The sequence below is a fragment of the Lacerta agilis genome, chromosome 8 (genome assembly GCF_009819535.1).
Source record: "Lacerta agilis isolate rLacAgi1 chromosome 8, rLacAgi1.pri, whole genome shotgun sequence".
NCBI lineage: Eukaryota > Metazoa > Chordata > Lepidosauria > Squamata > Lacertidae > Lacerta > Lacerta agilis.
Genome location: NC_046319.1, coordinates 53,382,422 through 53,403,167, shown reverse-complemented (window position 1 = coordinate 53,403,167; position 20,746 = coordinate 53,382,422). Strand labels below are relative to the sequence as shown.

Here is a 20,746-nt window from a genome sequence, read left to right as displayed (position 1 = left end):
GAAATTTTGAAATTAGGAGACTGTTTAGAAGCTTGTATTGCAAATGTGCCTTAAGTCAAGTCAAAACAAACCATTGCATCAATCTTAAAGCTGACTGAATGTGGAAAGAAGCAGCTTTGCATGCAGTTGCACAACCTGTCAGTCTCCTGCTAGGTTTTCAGGGAAAAGACAGTCAGTATTTGGCAATACCACAGAGTTGCCTATTCACTGTGTTCTTTTGAATGGCAGGCAAAGGGCAGTCTTTGGTGATTTGGAGAGAGAAAAAATCTGTCTGGAAGGAAAAAGACAATTCATGGTACCCAGGGGACAGACTCTTTTGCCTGAAGTACACTTTAATGACTTCTAATGGTAGTGATTTGCGCAGTGAGCCTATGCCCACAAAATTGGGAATAAGCCCCATTGAATGCAGTGGGGCTTATTTTTGAGTAATGCACCCAGAAATGTACAGACTTCAACTCACCCAGAATCCAGATTGACCACCAACAAAATGCCTAGAGTGTTGCCAAATCCTCCCCAACTCCAATTAAATGCTGAATTATATCCACTTTTCTCATGCCCCTCCTCTGTCAGTGAAGTCATCATGGTCATCATTACCCATTTGCAGATTATGTTAGCCTTCCTGAGGCCAACCTCTTTCCCCCAAGGATGGTGGCTTTGCTTGGTCTCACATAACTGACTTGGAGCAGATGGCACCACAGTGTTGCAGGAGGCACTGTCTGAAGGATACAATTCCTCCTCCTCCTCCTCCAAGTGCCAGGAATCCACACCTCCAAGTAGAGGCAATGCTTGCTTGTGTCACTGTGGACATACCCTCTCCCCCCTTAACGGTTCCTGTCAGACAAATGGAAACCCAATCCCCCTCCCCCTCCCCCTGAATAAAAGAGGCTTCCCCTGCTGTCTCCTCTCCCCAGGTAGGAGCCCACAACACACCCATGCAAGACAGGTGTGCTGGTGGCCCAGTGGGGGCTTCCTGGTGCACGAGAGTCCAGCACAGCACTGAGGCCACCATTGGGTTCCTTCAAGGGAAAGGCTTGTGACTTTGACCAGGAGTCTCCTCCCCTGCTCTCCACCCCACAACTCTCTCCCACACTGTCTCTGGCACATGCTGCGCAAGCCAATCCAGGTTCCACCCCCACCCACCCCCACCCCACGTGGTTGCTTTGTTTATTGCCATACTGAAATGGAAGGGTCGGATTCGCAGACTTTACGGCGGCTCTCCTCTGCCCCAGATCAGTCCATGCCCTGGCTTTTTTTTATGTCTTCCATCCATTTGATATGTAAACATGAAGACTCCTCCTGGGTGTGTCTTGGGGAGGGGCAGGGCTTGGGTGCCGAGGAGTCCATGGTGCTGCTTAAACCTTGATCTGGAAAAATAATAATAATCAAACGACTCCCAACTGAAGGCGTCGCGATCCATGCTTCGGGTTCTTGTATCCAAGTTGGATGATGGCTGAAGTTACATTGAAGGCCTTGTTCTCAAAAACTGGGGGTTCGTTCTCCCTCCTTTTCTCTGCTTCTGCAGTCCTGGTGCGCCTTTCTCCCCACCCATCTCCAGCAAGCCCCTCCCTGGTGTTTGACCCTCCACACCCCATCAAGGGAACACGGGGGTCAGTCCCGTGTTGCAGGCCATGTTGTCCTTGCCGGGAAGCCGCCTGTCATTGAACGTGTGCATGTTGATGACGGCATCTGTCTTCACCATGACAGGGGGCTGGGGCTTGTGTTTCACCCGGCGGTGGCAGGTGAGAGAGAGCCTGATCTCGTCAGCCATGGCGCTGCAGAAGGAACGCTGGAAGAAAGGAGGAGGCTTGCATTAGACTTGGGGTGCAATAACCTTGAGGCAGAAGTCAGCATGTGACCTGGGAATGCCGCAAGCATAATCAGCCTGCAATGGCTCTCGCTTACTGAAATGGGAAGCATGCAGGAAACAGACTTGTCAAGGACCAGGGGATCATTACAGGCCAGTGTGCCATGTATGCATGTGAGCATGCTGCCTGGGGCAGAATTGGAGCCAAGAGGACAAGTTTCTGGATCTCATGGTTGTTGTAGTGTTACTGGTGCATTCTCATGAGGAAAGGATTTATAAAACACTTTTGTATGTTCATTGTTGGCATCTCTGGGGGCAAAGTCAAACTGCTGCATTAGCAACACCGAAGGTCATTTTATTCATTCATTTATTTAGACCAGAGTATTATTCTCAGTATTAAGGTATTATTATTACTAAAGTCCCAGGGCAGGTTGCTGCATTAAAACACAATATAAAAACCAACTTAAAACAACTTAGAGCTATCAAAATAAGGGGACGGAGTCCTGAAAATATGCACCTCAAGCCAGAGTAAGGATTTACGTCTTCAACACTCTCTGGAAGCTATTCAATGTATCTGCCAAATACCACCTCTGTGGGGAGGGAGCTTCACAGTTTAAGGGCCACCACATTATATATATATATATATTGCTGTTTTAATGCTGTAAGCTAACCTAGAACATTAGTGCAAAGGGCAGGTAAAAATTATCAAATAATAATAATAATAATAATAATAATAATAATAATAATAATAATACAACCCCCTTTCAAGCATCATACTGAATGTGCACAAGCCAGGAGAGGAGAAGATTGGCAGGCTGGCTCCCTCCTCCTTTAAGCCCACACACTTTCTTTGGAAGGGAGCTTGTGAATGAGTCCAGTCCTTTTTTTAAGCCTTCAAAATAACTCGTAGCCCTCTTTAACCACGACTCATGGTGGCGATTTATCACTGATTCTGTGTTGTTGACCAAAAAGGGGAGGGGCTGCTTTTGGATAGAAAGTTCCTATATGGGGGTCATAGGGGTTCAGGTATATCCCTTCCTTGTTCAGATTGTGGCTTTTTTTGTGGGGGTCAGATTGGTGGTCCCTGTGTGGTCCTGCCACAGCCCATACCTGCTCCCGTTCTGCTGTTTTGCGCAGCTTGTAGATGAACTCCAGGGTGGCCACGAAAATGGAGAGGACCAGGCCAGCTGCCAGGACGATGAAGAGCCCCCCGATGTTCTGGATCCCGAGGGCGCTGGCTTCTTTGTTCTCCTCCTCAGGGCAGCCATTGCTTCTCCACCACTTGTCCTTCAAGGCATGCAGCTTGGCCTCTTCCTGGAGCTGGAGGATCGCAATGGTGATCTTGTCCCTGTAGGGTGAACCTGAAAGTGGGAGGCACAGAGAAGGTGGGCCCGCCATTATATGCAAAGCAAAGAAAGCCAAAGGCTCTGCACCCCAACGAGCTGGATCCCTCTCCTGCAACCCAACCTGGAAGCACTGCAGGAGCCAGTGAGCCCCCAACCCAGCATTTGGAGCAGCTACTAGGAACATGCCCTTAGCAAACCCAGTTCTTGCTTTTCCTCACCCATAGGAGTGCCGATCCCATAGCCCTTGGAGTCTATGAGACCCCCAATCTGAGTCAGGTTGCAGTTTCTTTGGGTGATGTACTCAATGGTGGTGGATTCCATCAGCAAGGCATAGTCGGAGGTGAGAGCACGCTGGATCCCTTCTTCGTTGTTCTTAACGAGAGATGAGGGCTTGCTGCTCATGAAGGCCCACATCTTTTCAAAAGTGGAGATCCTGGATTTCTAAAATGGCGGACCCGTGGAAAACAGAAAACAACGTATTTCATAATGGCAGGAAGCCCATGGTTGCAAAAAGGCATCTATCCCACACAGACACTCTTTCCCCTCTCCTGTCCAACCTGAAAGCATCACAGCGCTTCCTCCTTCCACTGATCTGTCAAAGGTGTTTCATGTCCCAGGAGATGCTTATACAATAGGGCATGCCAACCCTGGAACTCAATTTCAGCACTGAAAGAAAGCATCTGGTCTGCAAAATGCTGGTGATGGACCATGGCTTGTACTGTGGCTGCACAGGAAAGGCTTATTCAACCGTACTCTGCAGTTGCCCAGATTGTCTGTCTGTCTGTCTGTCTGTCTCTCACTCTGACTCTCTCTCACACACAATCATTCTGAGAGAAACCAACTGTTCTCCTATTGCTTCTCATGATGGATGGTATCTCAATTCAGGTTTCTAAGTTGCTTGATAGTACTTTGTGTCAGTACACAGAACAGCCTTTGCCAACCTAGCAGCCTGGCTATACAAAGAAGCTAAAGGACTGATGAGAGTTGTAATCCAAAACATCTAGAGAACTGGCTTGAGTTGTGCATAGGATGTACACACATTCTTGGCTCATCTTTTTTCTGAATGTAACACCCCTAGATTACCAGTGGAAAGGGAACAAATGGATGATATTATTCTCCCTCTCTCTTAATGCTGGAATTCTGGGTCACCCAATGCAGTTGTTGGGCACAAGTTTCAGGCATGGGCATAGCCAGGATTTTTGTTAGAGGGGGAGACTTTTGATAAGGGAGGGGGCAGAAACTCAGGTAGTAAAGCATTTTTATTGATTTGGGGGGCAGCTGCCCTCCTGCCCCCCTGGCTATGCCTATAGGTTTAGGACAGGCCAAAGGAGGTATAGAATGAATGAATGAATGAGTAGAATTCATTGCCACAAAATGCAATGATAGCTACTGCTTTCGGTGGCTTAAAAAATGAATAAACGGAGAGGGATGTGTCTATCAACATCTGTTACCTAGAACTTTCAGATACGAAAACAGTGTGCCTCCGAATATCAGAAATGGCGGACAAACAGGCAGCTGACATCGCTTCCATGCTGGTGGGTGATTGGGGGCGAGAGCTAGAAGCAGAATGAAGGACCTTTGCTTCCTTCCAGCAGGGAGTATTCTTTTGTTCCTCTAAAACAGGGGCTGTCAACTTGGTCCCTACTGCCCACTAGTGGGCATTTCAGGATTCTAGATGGGCGGTAGGGGGTTCTATGGTACAAGCTGAATCCTCCTTCCATTGAGTACTGGTGGGTGGTAAGGAAATTTAACCATCGAGAAAGATGCATTAGGGGGCGGTAGGTGCTTGGACCCAGCTCCTGCCCACCTAGCAGTTTGAAAGCACGTAAAAGTGCAAGTAGATAAATAGGTACCACTCCGGCAGGAAGGTAAACGCCGTTTCCGTACGCTGCTGTGGTTCGCCAGAAGTGGCTTTGTCATGCTGGCCACATGACCCAGAAGCTTTATGCCGGCTCCCTCGGCCAGTAATGCAAGATGAGCGCCACAACCCCAGAGTCGGACATGACTGGACTGGACCTAATGGTCAGGGGTCCCTTTACCTTTACCTTTTTACCCCTGCTCTAAAACAATCTAAGTTACAATTGGGCAGTCCCTATTCAAATGTTACTTAGTATTTCCTATGCCGGAAAGCTATTGTGAAGTTAAACTAGGGAAGAACTGCAAAGTATTTCACACACTGAAGATAACTATAGAAGAAGAAGAAGAAGAAGAGTTTGGATTTGATATCCCGCTTTTCACTACCCTAAGGAGTCTCAAAGCGGCTAACATTCTCCTTTCCCTTCCTCCCCCACAACAAACACTCTGTGAGGTGAGTGGGGCTGAGAGACTTCAGAGAAGTGTGACTGGCCCAAGGTCACCCAGCAGCTGCATGTGGAGGAGTGGAGACACGAACCCGGTTCCCCAGATTACGAGTCTACCGCTCTTAACCACTACACCACACTGGTATAGAAATACAATCTCAGCTGGCAGCAGCCAAGTTGGCAGGATGGGTGGGGGAGGGGTGGCGCTGTTATTGACTTTTACCTAAATCATGCAATGGAGACGATATGGCTCAGAAGAGCTTCAGGGTATGATATACTTCTTCTTATTACCATCAAGTTCTCTCAACCCAGTTGTGGGAGTTTTCCGCCTTGGAGGAGGGAGGCCTGCCTCACATCACTGAAGCCATTCGGTGAGCTACGGGGCCCCTTCTTGTAGGAGCCATTATCTTGTCTTTAAATGCACTCTGGACTGTTTGTTGTTATTGCTTTTGTATGGGAGGGAGGTGCAGCTCATTTCGTTTGCTGTTTTAAAAGCGAGAGTCATAAACGGTAGCTAAGGAGTCATATACCAACCATTAGGCGAAGAACATTTTAATTCCAGCACTTTCCACAACAGATTACAGACCGAACAGAACAGAATCTGGCCACATTTGGGCATAACCCTGAACCATAACACATTTATCTCTCTATTTCACTTATATCCCACCTTCTTCTCCACGGAGCTCAAGGTGACTTACAGAGTTCTTCCCCGCATTAATTAATCCCCAGAACAACTCTGTGAGGTAGGTTAGGATGAGAGGCAGTGGCTGAGCTCAAGGTCACCCATGGCCAAGTGAGGATTTGAACCCTGGTCTCCCAGGTCCTAGTCCAACACCAGAACCACTACACCATACTAGCTCCCCAGCACACATGCTTTCATAAGGAGTGGCCACCCACTTTGGATCTAGCATGACTACCTGCTCCCGACTCAGTGCAATAGCCAGATGTCCACTAAAGATCTCTTTAGGGTGGCTCCCTCAAATGGCCTTTGGGAATTACATTTTCTGCCTGCTCCATACTGTTCTGGCATTGGGGTTTAGAAGGCTTTTCTGTTTAGTGTGCAACGGGACACAAAATGTCCCGTTGGGAACAAAGGTCCTTGAACCAGTGGGAGTGTCACTGATTTGGGATTTACAATGATGCAGGGCCCATTGGACTGTCCTGTATAGTAAATAAGAACTACTGACCCCTACAGAGAAACTGCCCCTGTCACAGGGTGTAAGCAAATCGGGGTGGGGGTGGGGAGAGCACACTTGTGTTCATCTGGCCTTTTTCTCTTTTAGTGTGGGGTGCCTGGTAGGGAATTTGTGCAGTTGGAAAATCTGCTTTTAAAAATCCTTGAGAGTGTCATGTTTATTGATTTGATTTATTGGTGAATTTGTGTATTTGGTCATACCTGGAAGGTCATAATGGCAGATAAGGAGGTCAGGTGGGCTGCCCTGTGTCCAGTTCTGCGAGGCTTGCAGGAAAACCAGGCCTTGGTCAGCCAGGAAACCTAACCAAGCAGAGGGCTTTCCGGACCTTGGACAGCTACCTGAGAGCTTGTCCCTGCAGAGAGCTACAGCCAGGCTCCATCTCCAAGAGGTCAGGAGAGGCCTAGCCACTTCCGGATTCTGAGCCATAATAATACCCGGTAATTTAAAAAGGAAACACGTGAAAACAAAATATGGCACCAAAAAGAATGAGACATAATTGGACAAACAAACTTCCCAAGCAGATCACATATTGGTCTGATGCCCATAAAAACAAGTTGTTAACTTTTTGGCATTTGATAAGTTGAAGAAGTGTCTAAATCTGAGGTCCCCTTTTGAGCCTGAGCTTTGGGAACAGCCAAAGATGGTCCCTCCAAACCAGATCATTATCGATACTGAGCAGCTAGTAAGGCCCCAAAGATCAAGACACAGAAATATTATTTGGATAGAAATATTCCAAAGTAGATAGCCTTCCCAGCCCTCCCTCTGATTGTCACTGGCTATAGCCAACAAACCAGCTGGGGTCAGACCAAAGCAGAATAGTGATATTATTGCTTCCCTATATCTGGACACTATACATGCAAACCCCTAAACCTATTTGTCTGCATATTGGCATGCCTAGGGGCACCTATCTTGTTTTTAAAAACCACATAAACAATAATTGTGAAATTTTGTAGAATTCATGCCTTCAGGAGTGAACTAGCCAGCAAATTCCACCCAATTCTGTCCCATAATAAAAAGTCATAGATGTTCTGCTTTTTAAAATAATCAAACTTAAAAGTAACTGAGCATATTATCCCTCCAACGACCTTTTGAAATGGGATGGGGGTGGAAGGAACAGACTTGGATAGGATGACCCCCCCCCCAAAAAAACCCCACCAAACTGACCAGCTGATGAAGGGCTCTGGGCTGAGGCTATTTTCCATACTGCCAAAACTAGATCCGACCTGAATCATGTGGTCTGTGCACAACAAAACATATAGGAAACTCTTTTCATTTTATCACCTTCAACTCTTTTAAAAAACTATAGGCTTGATTTCCACTAAAAAAATCTTGGGGAGCATTTATAAAAAAATAAAGCTATACCTCCACTGGACACCCCCCCCCCATTTAAAGGCCTGAAAGCTATGATGGGGTGTGGGGGTATGCATGCCATTTTTTTTTATTGTTGTAAATGTCAGTCATGCTCCAATGGAAAGCATCTTCAATTAGGGCTAGGCTTTGATTACATGCAAATTAACTCCCACTTTCTATTGCTGCATCACCTCAGAGAGAGTATATTCTTTTTTTAATAACCATATTAGTTGTCAAATGTCCACTGTAATTGCTTGCCATTAAAAGCTAACAGTCAATACAGCAGGCAATTAACAACATCAGCTTTTGAAGTTAATCAGGTATCTGTCATCTATTGATTTAAGCGCCATGCAGAGATAAAAAAAAAAAACCCACACACACCCAACAACAACGGAAGATTTATTGAGATGCTACACCCTTTGTTACATCATGATTGGATGTTATAAACATACTCTAGTCTCTAGCAAGTGAATTTCGGTTTAAATGGGTTGTTTTGTTCAAATTAATAGAAGCGCTTTGCAATAGCAGCTGTTTGATGGGCAGCCCATCTGCTAATTTTGGCATCCATTCTTCTTTCATGGCAAGCACACCCTCTGTGCAGGTTGCCAGGAAACCCTGTTGCAAATCTCTTTCACACACACTCTCACACACCCTGCCAGAATCATCCCTGGACTGAGGAGGCCAAAAGACTCTGGGTGCTGCATACACCAGCCTTTGGGGGGCTAATTTTAATGTTTAACGTTTTACTGTGTTTTTATATGCACTGTAAGGTGCCCAGAGTGGCTGGGGAAACCCAGCCAGATGGGCAGGGTATAATAATAATAATAATAATAATAATAATAATAATAATAATAATAATAATAATAATAATAAAAAAAAAATCATGGAACAAGAAATGCAGAGGTCAGATGGAGGCACCAGTGGTGTGAGAGACTTTGAGGTCAATCCCTCCTCTTTGCCTGAGCTAGTCCTGAATGAAAGATGTTGCTATTCATGGAATGACTGCAGCATTTAAAGAGGCAGGACACCAAGGCAATGCAAGTAAGCTCCACGGTTAGGACCCATGTGAGCAGCAGGAAGCCACTGTCTGAAGGAAACTTATAGAATTGTAGGGTTGGAAGTCCAACTCCCTGCAGTGCATGAATCACAGCTAACAACCTGAGGATTTTCTTTGAGTGTTTGAAAGGGTCTCTCTCCATCTCCTTTCCCCTGCCACCCATCTCCTCCCTATCCCCTTTGCCCACTGGGACTGCTACCAGGTTTCTGCCTGTGCTCAGAAGAGTCCACCACCCATCGGGACTTGAAGAAGGCAGCCCACCTCTTAGGCAAAGCAATTCCTGAACCATAACATCTATATACTCCTTGAATGTAAAAAAAATCTTCCAAGCAGAATCATCCCACACACATTTCAAATGCTTTTCATTTCTAAGAGGAACACCTGCTTTGTCCGGACACATGTCAAAGCATTTACAGGTGGGTAGCTGAAGAAGTGTGCATGCACACGAAAGCTCATACCAAGAACAAACTCAGTTGGTCTCTAAGGTGCTACTGGAAAGATTTTTCTATTTTGTTATGTCAAAGCATTGTTCACACATGCATGCTCCTCACTCACTGATGCCTTACCTGTGTGAAGCTGCATAAACAGAACTTTGCTATTAACCTCAGTTTAGATCAAAAAGAAAAAGCCTTTCAGTAACTAGTTCACAGTACAGTAATAATTGCTGGGCAATTATGTACATGCATGTGTGAACGCCCTGATCCACAAACTAATAAACTGCCCCTCACTTGCAGTAGAAGGCAAAAGCTTTGTGTTTCCATCTGTCAAGAGGCTGGAACAAGAGGATGCAAGGTGGCTGTCAAACAGGGCACACCCTGCTCCCTCCTTCTCTCTCACCCCTATAACATCATCATGCTTCAGAGTTTCCTCACCCTTACCCGTGAAGGAAGCTGTATTTTTAAGGTTTGGTCAGCTGCAAACACATATTAAACACCAGTGTGAACAAGCACTAACACTTCAACATATGTTTTTCAGTTCCAACTGGCATCAGCCGTTAAGTGAAGCTTAACTGTTTTCTCTCAACAACTGGCCTGGGGTGGGGAGCAAATGCAGCTCTCCAAACACCTCTGTTTAGGACTCTTCCTGGGACACTCCTTTACATTTTCCCAATTTGTACACCAAATTTAATTCCTACTTTAATTCATATATTATATTGTTGTTGTTTTGGAACAAGAGAGTTACATGCCCATGTTAAAAGGAGTCCCAAATCCAGGGACCAGCTCAAATTTCATGCAGCTAATTACAAAACACAGATTTGGCCTCATTTGCCTTTGCACCTATCCCCTCTCCTCTAAAAGCCACACTTCAGGTTTAGTTACAGGTAGGTAGCCGTGTTGGTCTGCCATAGTCAAAACAAAATAAAAAATAAAAAAATTCCTTCCAGTAGCACCTTAGAGACCAACTTAGTTTATTCTTGGTTCTTGTCCTTAGTTGGTCTCTAAGGTGCTACTGGAAGGATTTTTATTTATTTTTTTATTTTGTTTTGACTTCAGGTTTAATTGGCAAAGAAGGAAATTAACTTTGCAACAGGGATAATCCGCCTGCAAGGCACTTCCCCCTAGCTCAGGCTTCCCCTCTTCACACGCACATTTACAACTGAAAGACACTTTCAAAGCCCTCTTTAAATCTCTTAATTAATTTCCGTCTTAAGCAGCATTGTGTCAAAAGAAAAAGAAAAAAAGAAAAGAAAGTGTGATATCGTAGTCTGCTGGCTCTCTCAATTAATTTCTTTTCAAATTGTGGAAATAAATGCAAGTCTCTTTTCATGCCTTGATGTACTGAGTTGCTGAGAGTGATGACAGCAAGAAAACTGTCCCACTGGCAAAGAAAACTGTAGAGACCCCAACCAGACCAGATAGGCAGGCAACTCTTCTTCCCTCACACTCCACTCATGGCCGCAGGAGTGTTTTCTGAACATCCTTTCACATCAGAGCCTTTTTGCTTGAACAGCACCAGAACCAGATGAAAGGTTTACAAGGGTTGAGCCCAAACTCTCATCCTAGTGAATGACTGAAACCAGAAGAGCCATCTTGCTGGGTGGGAGCAATGAAGGCCTGTCCCGCCCAGTTTCCTGTTTGTGCCTTTGAAAAGGGGCCTAGCAGGCAGATCAGGAATCTGGCGAAGCAAAAAGTTTCACAGCAAACTATGAAGTAAGAGCTGTTCGGTAGTGGAATGGACTCCCTTGGAAGGCTGGGGTCTCTGCTTCCTTGGAGGTTTTTCAGCAGAGGTTGGATGGCCATCTGTCATGGATGCTATAGTTGTGATTCCTGCATTACAGAGGCTTGGACTAGTTGACCTTGGGGTCCCTTGCAACTCTACGATTCTACGAAAACTGGTTTAAGTCAGTTGTGCTTCACCCTGTTGTGGGTCCTGCCTCTCCAGAAGTGAGCTGGATATCATCTTGATGGAAGAGGCAGCAGTGGAGGGATGGAAGTTTATAAAAATTATGCATAGCAAGGAGAAAGTAGCTAGAGAATACGTTTTCTCCCTCCCTCATAACACTTGTGGACATCCAATGAAGATGCTTTTGGAAGATTCAGGGCAGAGAATTGAAAGTACTCCTTCACACAACACGTATCTGAACTTTGGAACTCCCTCCCTCAGGAGGCAGAAGAAGAAGAAGAAGAGTTTGGATTTGATATCCCGCTTTTCACTACCCGAAGGAGTCTCAAAGCGGCTAACATTCTCCTTTCCCTTCCTCCCCCACAACAAACACTCTGTGAGGTGAGTGGGGCTGAGAGACTTCAAAGAAGTGTGACTAGCCCAAGGTCACCCAGCAGCTGCATGTGGAGGAGCGGAGACGTGAACCCGGTTCCCCAGGTTACGAGTCTACCACTCTTAACCACTACACCACACTGGCAGTGCGATCATTCCTGCCTGAGATCATTAAACCAGCTTGGATTGATTTACAAGAGGATTGTACAAATTCATGGAGAAGAGGGATATTGATGGCTACCAACCAGAATAGTTATGCTCTGCCTTCACAGTTGGAGGCAGCATTGCTTCTGAATACCAGTTGCTGGAAAAGAGAGTGTTGCTCTTTTGTGCTTGGGCGGGTCCTGCTTATAGGTTTCCCCCAACCGTTCAGCCCCTGCAAGGAGGCTGGACTAGATGGGCCATTAGCCTTATCCAGCAGGTTCTCCTGATGTTCTCATAGTCTCATGATGGGCGAGGGTCAGGTAAAGCAGTTCTGGCCAACAACAGCACTGTCATGTGAGACTCCAGGAAAGAGTGACTGAGAACAGGCCACATGATCACAAAGGCAATTGCTTGAATCCTGGGTCTGAGAAATGACGACACAAAGCCTCATGCAGAGAACCAACAGATTTTGGTGCAAAAGCTGAGCACATGTCTTCGAGCTGCTGCCTTTGCTGTGGCCTCACAAAACCTCTTGTGTGGCCTATTTATACCCTTTTGCTATCAGCATGGTAGAGCAGGCCAATTGTTTGAAACTAAACACCTGCAGGGCACGAGGAACTCCTGCCCTCCCACATCCTAGCTCAGGAGACATTTCCCATGGCAAGAGGAGATGCGGAGAGATGCTCATTCGGCTGTGCGAGGACCACCAAGGCATGTGCACGATTGTGCATCAGCACATCCAGGCAGCAGCAGCAGCCATCTATTCAGCTTTTATTCCTGGATTCCTTACTGGATTTGGGTGAATTTCCAGGGCTGCTGTGTTGCTACTGCAGTGGTGGTTTTTCCACACCAGTTCATCATTAGAAACCCAGACCTTGCATATGGGACATCCCTAGCTACGAAAAAGGCAGATTACATGATAGGGATCATAAGGAAAATAATTGAAAAAATAAATAAATGCCAGTATCATAATGCTGTTATATGGCGCAACGACTTTTGCATTACTTTGTATAGTTCTGGTCACCTCACCTCAAAAAGGATACTGTAGAGTTGGAAAAGGGCAAGCAACATGATCAAGTGGACCTATGAAGAAAGGCTGCAGAGTTTGGGACTTCTTAGTTTAGAGAAAAGGCGAGGAAGACACGAAATGATAGGTGCTTATAAATTTATGCATGGGGAAAGTGACTAAAAGAGAGTATATCTCCCTTGCTCATAACACTAGAACTTGTAGTCATCCCATGAAGCTGAATGTTGGAAGATTCAGGACAGATAAAGGCAATGACTTCTTCATGCCGCACATAGTTAAACTATGGAACTCACTGCCACAGGAGGCAGCGATGGCCACTAACTATGAAACTTAGGAACTCTGTTTTCTTGAGAGAACAGGATACCTTGTGGGCCTAACAATATCCAAACTTTTCTTTTTGGAGGGGAGTATAAGTATAGTCTGCTCCCTCCCTCCTGCCCACCGCCCAGAGGAGGGCTTGGGCAGGGAGCACCCTTTCCAGAATGTCCCTTGTTCTGTTCAAATCTAGTTTCTCACTGGCAGCACGAAACCTCATCACAAGGCTACACAGACTGGAGATTACTTTGAGCAAACTTCCTCAAGCATCATCGACAATTAAGCTTCACAGGTCAGTTCCCACCTCCGCATTGGCCTCTGGGCCTGGTATATTGCCCTCCCCTCTGCCTCTGGGTCCTGCCTCCCCACTCATTGCAGCAGGTCTGGGTTTAGACACAGAGTCCTGTTGCGGTCATGCCTAGTTTCAGCCGTGTTCCCTGTTGCTTTACAAGACATGGACACACTTTTTGTTGCCATTGACAACTCTGAATATATCCACCAAGGATGCCTGCTAAACAGAACTTTGCAAACACATTAATAGAAAGAATAACTGTGCAATCCTTGTCCTCACCTGTCGGTCACAGCCAAATAAAAATGCAACCCATCATTTATTTACACCCCACAGTTAAGCTGCCTCTCAGTGTACCCCTAGAGAGGTCATTATCCAATATTATAGCCTAGGAGCTTGAAAACGGCCCTGGGCTGTGCCAGGGGTCTTCTGCAACACTCACTTTCCCACTCTCCAGCCTGCTATTCTCTTGGTGCAGCGTGCTGGCAAGACCTGCCCCTGTGCTGGATCTAAGTTGACAAGCATTTCCTGCATTGATAGGTAGGAATGATTTCCTGCTGCTTTCCGTACTTTCCGCATAGGTCAAAATCACACACACACACACACACACACACACACACACACCTGGCAAGACCAATCTGCCATAACCAGTGACTAGCGGTGCAAGACTCATTGCATTAATTGAAATCAATGTGTGAACTCCAGGCCTCTGGCCTCAATTCCCCATTGGATCCTGATCTTCCAGATGCGAAAGCTCCCTTCCTCATCTGCTCCTTTTTTGCTAATTATTAGCAGCTATACAGAGGGATAGAGACGTGGGTGGTGCTTTGGGTTAAACCACAGAGCCTAAGGCTTGCTGATCAGAAGGTTGGCGGTTCGAATCCCCGTGACAGAGTGAGCTCCCGTTGCTCGGTCCCTGCTCCTGCCAACCTGCTCCTGCCAAAAGCATGTCAAAGTGCAAGTAGGTAAACTGTTACCGCCCTGGTGGGAAGGTAAACGGCGTTTCCGTGCGCTGCTCTGGTTTGCCAGAAGTGGCTTAGTCATGCTGGCCACATGACCCGGAAGCTGTACGTCGGCTCCCTCGGCCAGTAAAGCGAGATGAGTCGACTGTGACTGGACCTAACGGTCAGGGGTCCCTTTACCTTTATACAGCATGTAGCCATTGTGTGTGTCTAGTGCTGCATGAGTTGGTTCTCTCTCTCTCTCTCACACACACACACACACACACACTGCAAACTCCCTCCCTCCCTCATTCCCAAGTTTCTGCTTCTCGGCCTGGCTTGACAGTTGCTCTCTGGGCACACAACTTGCTAGTCAACCCCGTGCTTTTTTTCTGGGAGCATTCAAGGGTACGCAATACCAGCACCTATTTTTCTAGAAGAAAAGCACCGAGTCAACCCACATTGACAGTGACCTTGGAAAGCCAAAAGAGGGTTGGTGGGTATTGTTCAAGGAAGATGGGTGGTGCTACCAGCCGTCACGTAACCCCCTCCACTACAAGAACATTGCTCTGAACCAACCCGGTTCCCAGTGCATTTTTGGGTAGAGGAGAAGTGAGGAAAGGCCAGCCCTGACATTCCCAGGGAGAAGCAGGGGAGAGAAGGGGCATGCGTTCCTCTTCAGATGCTCCTCGCTGCCTTTGTCATGATTGATGCTCCAATCCCACAGCCTGACGGTGCATTTCCACATCTGCCTGGAAGTGAGGATCGAACACACTCAAATCTCACCTTGAAGAAAGTCATGGTGGCGCCATCCTTCACCGCCCCATATTCGATTTTGGTTTGCTTGGCCAGGTCGTCCGCCGAGTCGATGGGCGACTCCATCCTTTCCACGGTCAGGAAAGCAGCCAGGTTAGCCGTGTAGGAGGAGATGATGATGAGGGTGAAGAACCACCAGATGCCCCCAATGATGCGGGTGGAAAGGGCTTTGGGCATCAGCTCAGAGCCTGGGAGGAAGGAGAGCAGGGTGAGAGTGGAACAGACTGGAGGAAGTACAGGAAACACACAACCTTTTACACACACACACACACACCCCAAACCTTATTCCTTGACACATAGAACTGTAGAATTTAAAATAGCCCCAAGCAACCCCCTGCAATGCAGGAAGCACTGCTAAAGAACCCCTGGCAGGTGGCCATCCAACCTCTGTTTAAATACCTCCAACGAAGGAGATTCCACCACCTTCCGAGAGAGTCTGTTCCACTGTCAAACAGCTCTTAACGCCAGAAAGTTATTCCTAAGATTCGGTCAGAATATCATTTCTTGTCATTCGAATCCACTGCTTCAGGTCCTACCCTCCGGGGCAGCAGTCTTCCATGGGGCAGCCCTTCAGGTATTTGAAGATGGCGATCCTATCACCTATCTGTTGCTGAATCGTAACTGTTGCACAAATTAATCCATTTTAAAAATGGAAATGAGCCAGACTGCTGTGCTCAAAGAAATAGTCGTTTACCTTGTAATGCTTCCAGACCCTGCCCCCCCCCTCCACCAGCTCCTGCTCCTGACCTTGGGCACAGCCAGCAGTTGATGAGGAATTTTCAAACCAAAGTAATTAACTGAACAGCTTTCATGTGATTTAAATAGAAAGCTGCTTGTGAACTTTTATGGGTGTTTTGTTCTACCGTTTAAAATAATAATAAAAAGAGGCGCTTCTTTTATACAGAGTGGTTTTTTTCAGAAGGGCTCACTCTAGGGAGAGGCTTCAAATGCACAGGCATTTTTTAAAAAGTATCCAATTGTGTGTGGGGGGGACGACGATCAAGGGTCTAAATAGCAGTTGGAGGTAGGAAAATATGTTTTTTTTAAAAGGGCATAACAGCCCTGTAATGACTTTGAGTGAGCAGGGATGAAGGACGATAAGGGCTCCTCTGTTTTGGTACTGGCCCCTCCTGGTACCTATTAAAAGCAGATAAGCTTTTTGGGGGGGGGCTGCTGCTGCTACCACCCTCCAAGGACATCTCTGGTCTGGAATTGGGGGATCAAAAAGTCAGCTGAATCAGGGCAGGATTAAATTGGGGGGGGGGACAGTACCACCCTGGCTATGCAGACAGTCCAGAGACCCACCTACTAATACCAATACTGAAATTTATTAGTCCATTTTTTTTTTGCCATGGCAACTCAAAGTGGCTCCAAAACAACCTACAACCTTCCCCATACATAAGTTAAAACCGGGGGAGGGCAGTAAAACATCCCACCCACTCCAAAAGGCCATAGATAGCTAAAGCCAAAGTCTTGGTTTAAAAGGAATGTTTCTGCATGACACCTGAAGATTTATCATGACGGCACCAGGTGAATCTCCCTGGGGAGAGCATTCCATGAGCCACCGCTGAAAAGGTCCGTTCTCATGTTGCCACCCTCCAGACCTCCTGTGGAGAAGGACCTCAGGTGATGATTGCAGGGTATGAGCCTGTTCATATGGGGCGAGGGCGTCCTAGAATAATAGAATCATAGAGTTGGAAGAGACCACAAGGGCCATCAAGTCCAACCCCCTGCCAAGCAGGAAACACCATCAACGCATTCCTGACAGCCTCCGCTTAAAGACCTCCAAAGAAGGAGACTCCACCACACTCCTTGGCAGCAAATTCCACTGTCGGACAGCTCTCACTGTCAGGAAGTTCTTCCTAATGTTTAGGTGGAATCTTCTTTCTTGTAGTTTGAATCCATTACCCCGTGTCCGCTTCTCTGGAGCAGCAGAAAACAACCTTTCACCCTCCTCTATATGACATCCTTTTATATATTTGAACATGGCTATCATATCACCCCTTAACCTTATCTTCTCCAGGCTAAACATACCCAGCTCCTGAGCCATATAAAGTCAAAACCAGCACTTTGAATTGGGCTCCAGAAACTATTGCAGCCAGACCAGGATTGGTGTTATGTGCTCAGACCGCCTTGCCCCCCAAGAAGCAACCTGGCCATGGAATTCTGCACCAGTTTCCAAACCGTCTTCAAAGCTGGAGAACACGGAGCATTGGAGGGCCAGGACACCAGAGACTCGGGTTCCGAGCTTGAGGAGGTGACTTCAGCTTGTTTTTATTTTATTTTGAGGTTTTTATTTTAGAATATATAATAAACAAGGCTGGCTTGTTGAGCCCACAGTAGCATCCTTTAGATGCTGGGCTAGTCAGAGCCACGTTGTGCCCTGTGCTACACCCTTGCTGGGTAGGTGCGGGTGGGAAAACAAAGTGGCTTGATATTTGATGCCAGTGTGCATCTAGTCACTTGATAATCTAATTGCTAATCTCAATCCTCTGGCCAAATTCTGATATGTTACCCTCAGGTTGTTAAAATCCCCTGATTTCACCACCATCATTGGCAATTGGCAAAAATGGGAGAGATTTCAAGGTTTTCAGAAGGGAGTGAAAGAGAAGTGACTGGAGACCACAACCACCACCAATTAATTAATTAATTAATTAATTATTGATAAGCCTTCTTCCCAAGGTCCAAGGTAGGCCAAAGATCTGGCCCACTAGCAGGCAGCGCCTCCCTCTCTCCCCATGTGGACATCCACCTCCTTGGGAGGAAGGAGGCCTGCAAGGATAGGGAATCATTGTAGGGTAGCCAGAAGATAGAGAAGAGCTGCCTCCTAGGTTTAGCATGGTTCAGATACCAATAAAATAAAATGTAATGTTATAAACCTTTTAAAATGAGTGCCTAGTGATTCTCCCTTTTCCTGAGGCTTTTGCACTCAGTGGACTTACGAGTATGAAAGAACAAGGCAGACCCACGAGGCTACAATCCTAGCATTGAAGAAGCGATTCTGAATCCAAGGGCTGCATGCAACCCCAGAACCTCATTTTGTGAACCAAAACAAAAAACCAGTGTGGAGATGCAGCTTGTTTTACAAAGCAAGTTGTGCAAGACACCTGGATTTCCCCCACCCTTTCTCGGAGTTTCCTGAGTAGCCCACAGTGCTGATTTGCTTCTGGGAACTGCCTTAGACTGAGTCAGACCCATTTGCCCATACAGCTCAGCATTGCCTACACTGACTAGCAGCAGCTCACTCACTGGGGTTTCAGGTAGGGACTCTCCCAGTCCTACTTGGAGATGCCACCGGGGATTGAACCTGGGCAACCTCATGATCATAGAAAGGTGTCTTATACTCAGCCAGACCACTGGCCCATATAGGTTAGTATTGCCTACTCTGACTGGCAGCAGATATCCAAGAAGGGTTCTTTCCCAGTCATACCTGATGCTGATGGGGATCAAACTTGGGAGCTTCTGTATGTAAAACAGATGCTCTACCACTGAGCTATGAAGTGAGTGGCCCAGGCAGCAGAAGCAGATCCCAAGGGCAGTAAACCTGCCCTGGGCTGGTACAGCTCAATTAATGGGCAGAGCCACCAGTGAGGTGATGGATTTCGGCCCCTGGCTTCCACAAGGCTGTGTGTCAAGCACTCAGGGGAGAAGGAGGAAGAGCGAGCTGGCTCCATCATGGCAGCACCCGAGAGCCTCCTCAGCGGAGGAGAGACAGAAGCCGGTCTTGACAAGCACTCCTGTAATTGTTAAGAAACAGACTCCACCATTTCAAAACCAATGTCTTTGCTTGTCATCGTCTGATGACAGAAACTCCCCGGCTGCCTCGCGACAAGAAGGGAGAGGAGGCGCAACATTATTTCTCTTGCTCCAGAGGCATTTTTTTTTCTCTTTTGACAAGCGCAACTGCGTTTATCTTGCACCTGTCAACACACAAACACACACACACGCATGCACGCATGCAGGTACACACCAAACAAGAGTGGCTTGCGGGAGGGGGGTGTTTGCTCAGGGGAGGGGGGCCTACCTTGCTGCATCAGCGCTCCCATGCCGAACCAGAAGCTGTTGAGGAGGGTGAAGTTGTTCTCCACAATGTCGGAGCCTGGGTTGCAGGGGTGGGCGTCATACCATTCGTAAGGGCTAAACCTGCAGGGAGAGAGAAGGTGGGCATCGAGGGAGGACTCCTAACAGACAGGGCAGAAGAGGCTGGTGCAAAGAACAAACCAGCTTCGGAGGCAGCTGGCACAAGTTTGGCACTAATCCAGCCGGCCAAGGGCTATCTGGGGCTTATGTCTCTGTTACAGGGGAGTAGGGGGGGGTCAGGGACCTTTGTGTGAGAAAAAGAGGGGGGGAGAAGTGCCTGTTTCAGCAGCATGTGTTTTCACCCTCCTTGCCCTTTCTTGTTCAGTTGAAGTCTGCCACGCAGGACTGACTTATCTTAGGATCCCATTGCTATGCATGGCACTTGATAGAGTTGCAGGAGCACATGAAGGCAAATCCCTGTCCAGAGAGGATTGCATATGCCTTTACATTTTAGAAATCCCTTTCTTTTTGAACAGCCACATCATCCCTGTTATATAATAATAATAATAATAATAATAATAATAATAATAATAATAATTGTGTCATTGGTGCACTGGTGCTTTCCTGAGGACAGGTCTCTGTCTGCCCTGATCAGCTGACAGTCTAAGATTTGATACTGAGAAGGCAGTGGGGAAGCCTGTGAGTGGGGTGGAGTGAGGGATAAAAAAGGGGGTGATGACAATAACCTCTCCTAGCTGTGGACCAGGTCCTATACCAGCTGCCCCAAGCTTGACACTTTTGTTTTACTGGTAGTTTCCAACAGAAGGGCAGAGCAGGTGACCTGCTTCCCCTATCCCCCAAATTTGGGTTACAGAGCTACATACAGCCGTACTTTGGAAGCACTACGGAATCCATTCCAGAAGTCTATTTGGCTTCCGAAATGTTCAGAAACCAAAGCTCCTGCAGCCAATCGGAAGCTCCGTCAGATGTTCGGCTTCCAAAAATAGTTCGCCAAAACGTTTGACTTGCAAGGTGTTCGGGATCCAAGGAACGACTGTAATTGACTCCCCCTTCAAGCATCTCAATGATCAGACCAAGCCTTGGCTGGCATTGTCATGAAACATTCTCATTTCTGCTCCTTCCTCTTGCTGCAAAGATCCAATCAAAGCCAGACCAGTTAAAGGTGGATTTGAGGGAGAATGCAGGACCTTTGGAGATCCTTTGGAGCTCCTTACTCACATTTTCCAAAGGTCCTGCATTTTGCAAGATAATTAAATTAAATTCTGCATAATTGGCATAATTGCTTCAGAACCAAACAAATTAATTAGCATCGCAGTTTCTCCCTCTGTGATTCCCCCTGGCTTTGCAACTACCTCATCTCCTCCAAACGCTCAGCTGAAATGGAAATGGAGAGTTCTGCAAAGAG

General features: G+C 46.8%; 1 protein-coding gene across 2 annotated transcripts in view; it reads right to left on the bottom strand.

Annotated features, from left to right (window-relative positions):
- Positions 1-1,151: 1,151 nt before the first annotated feature.
- Positions 1,152-20,746, bottom strand: part of GRIK3 (glutamate ionotropic receptor kainate type subunit 3) — a 197,290-nt gene continuing 177,695 nt past the window's right edge. For both annotated transcript variants that reach the window (XM_033157504.1, XM_033157505.1), the window contains exons 12-16: positions 19,325-19,443; positions 15,271-15,488; positions 3,369-3,591; positions 2,915-3,165; positions 1,152-1,786 (exon numbers count right to left, since the gene is read on the bottom strand). In XM_033157504.1, coding sequence (XP_033013395.1) covers positions 1,592-1,786; positions 2,915-3,165; positions 3,369-3,591; positions 15,271-15,488; positions 19,325-19,443 — 1,006 coding nt within the window. In that variant the 3' untranslated portion in view covers positions 1,152-1,591. The remainder of the gene's footprint in view (positions 1,787-2,914; positions 3,166-3,368; positions 3,592-15,270; positions 15,489-19,324; positions 19,444-20,746) is intronic.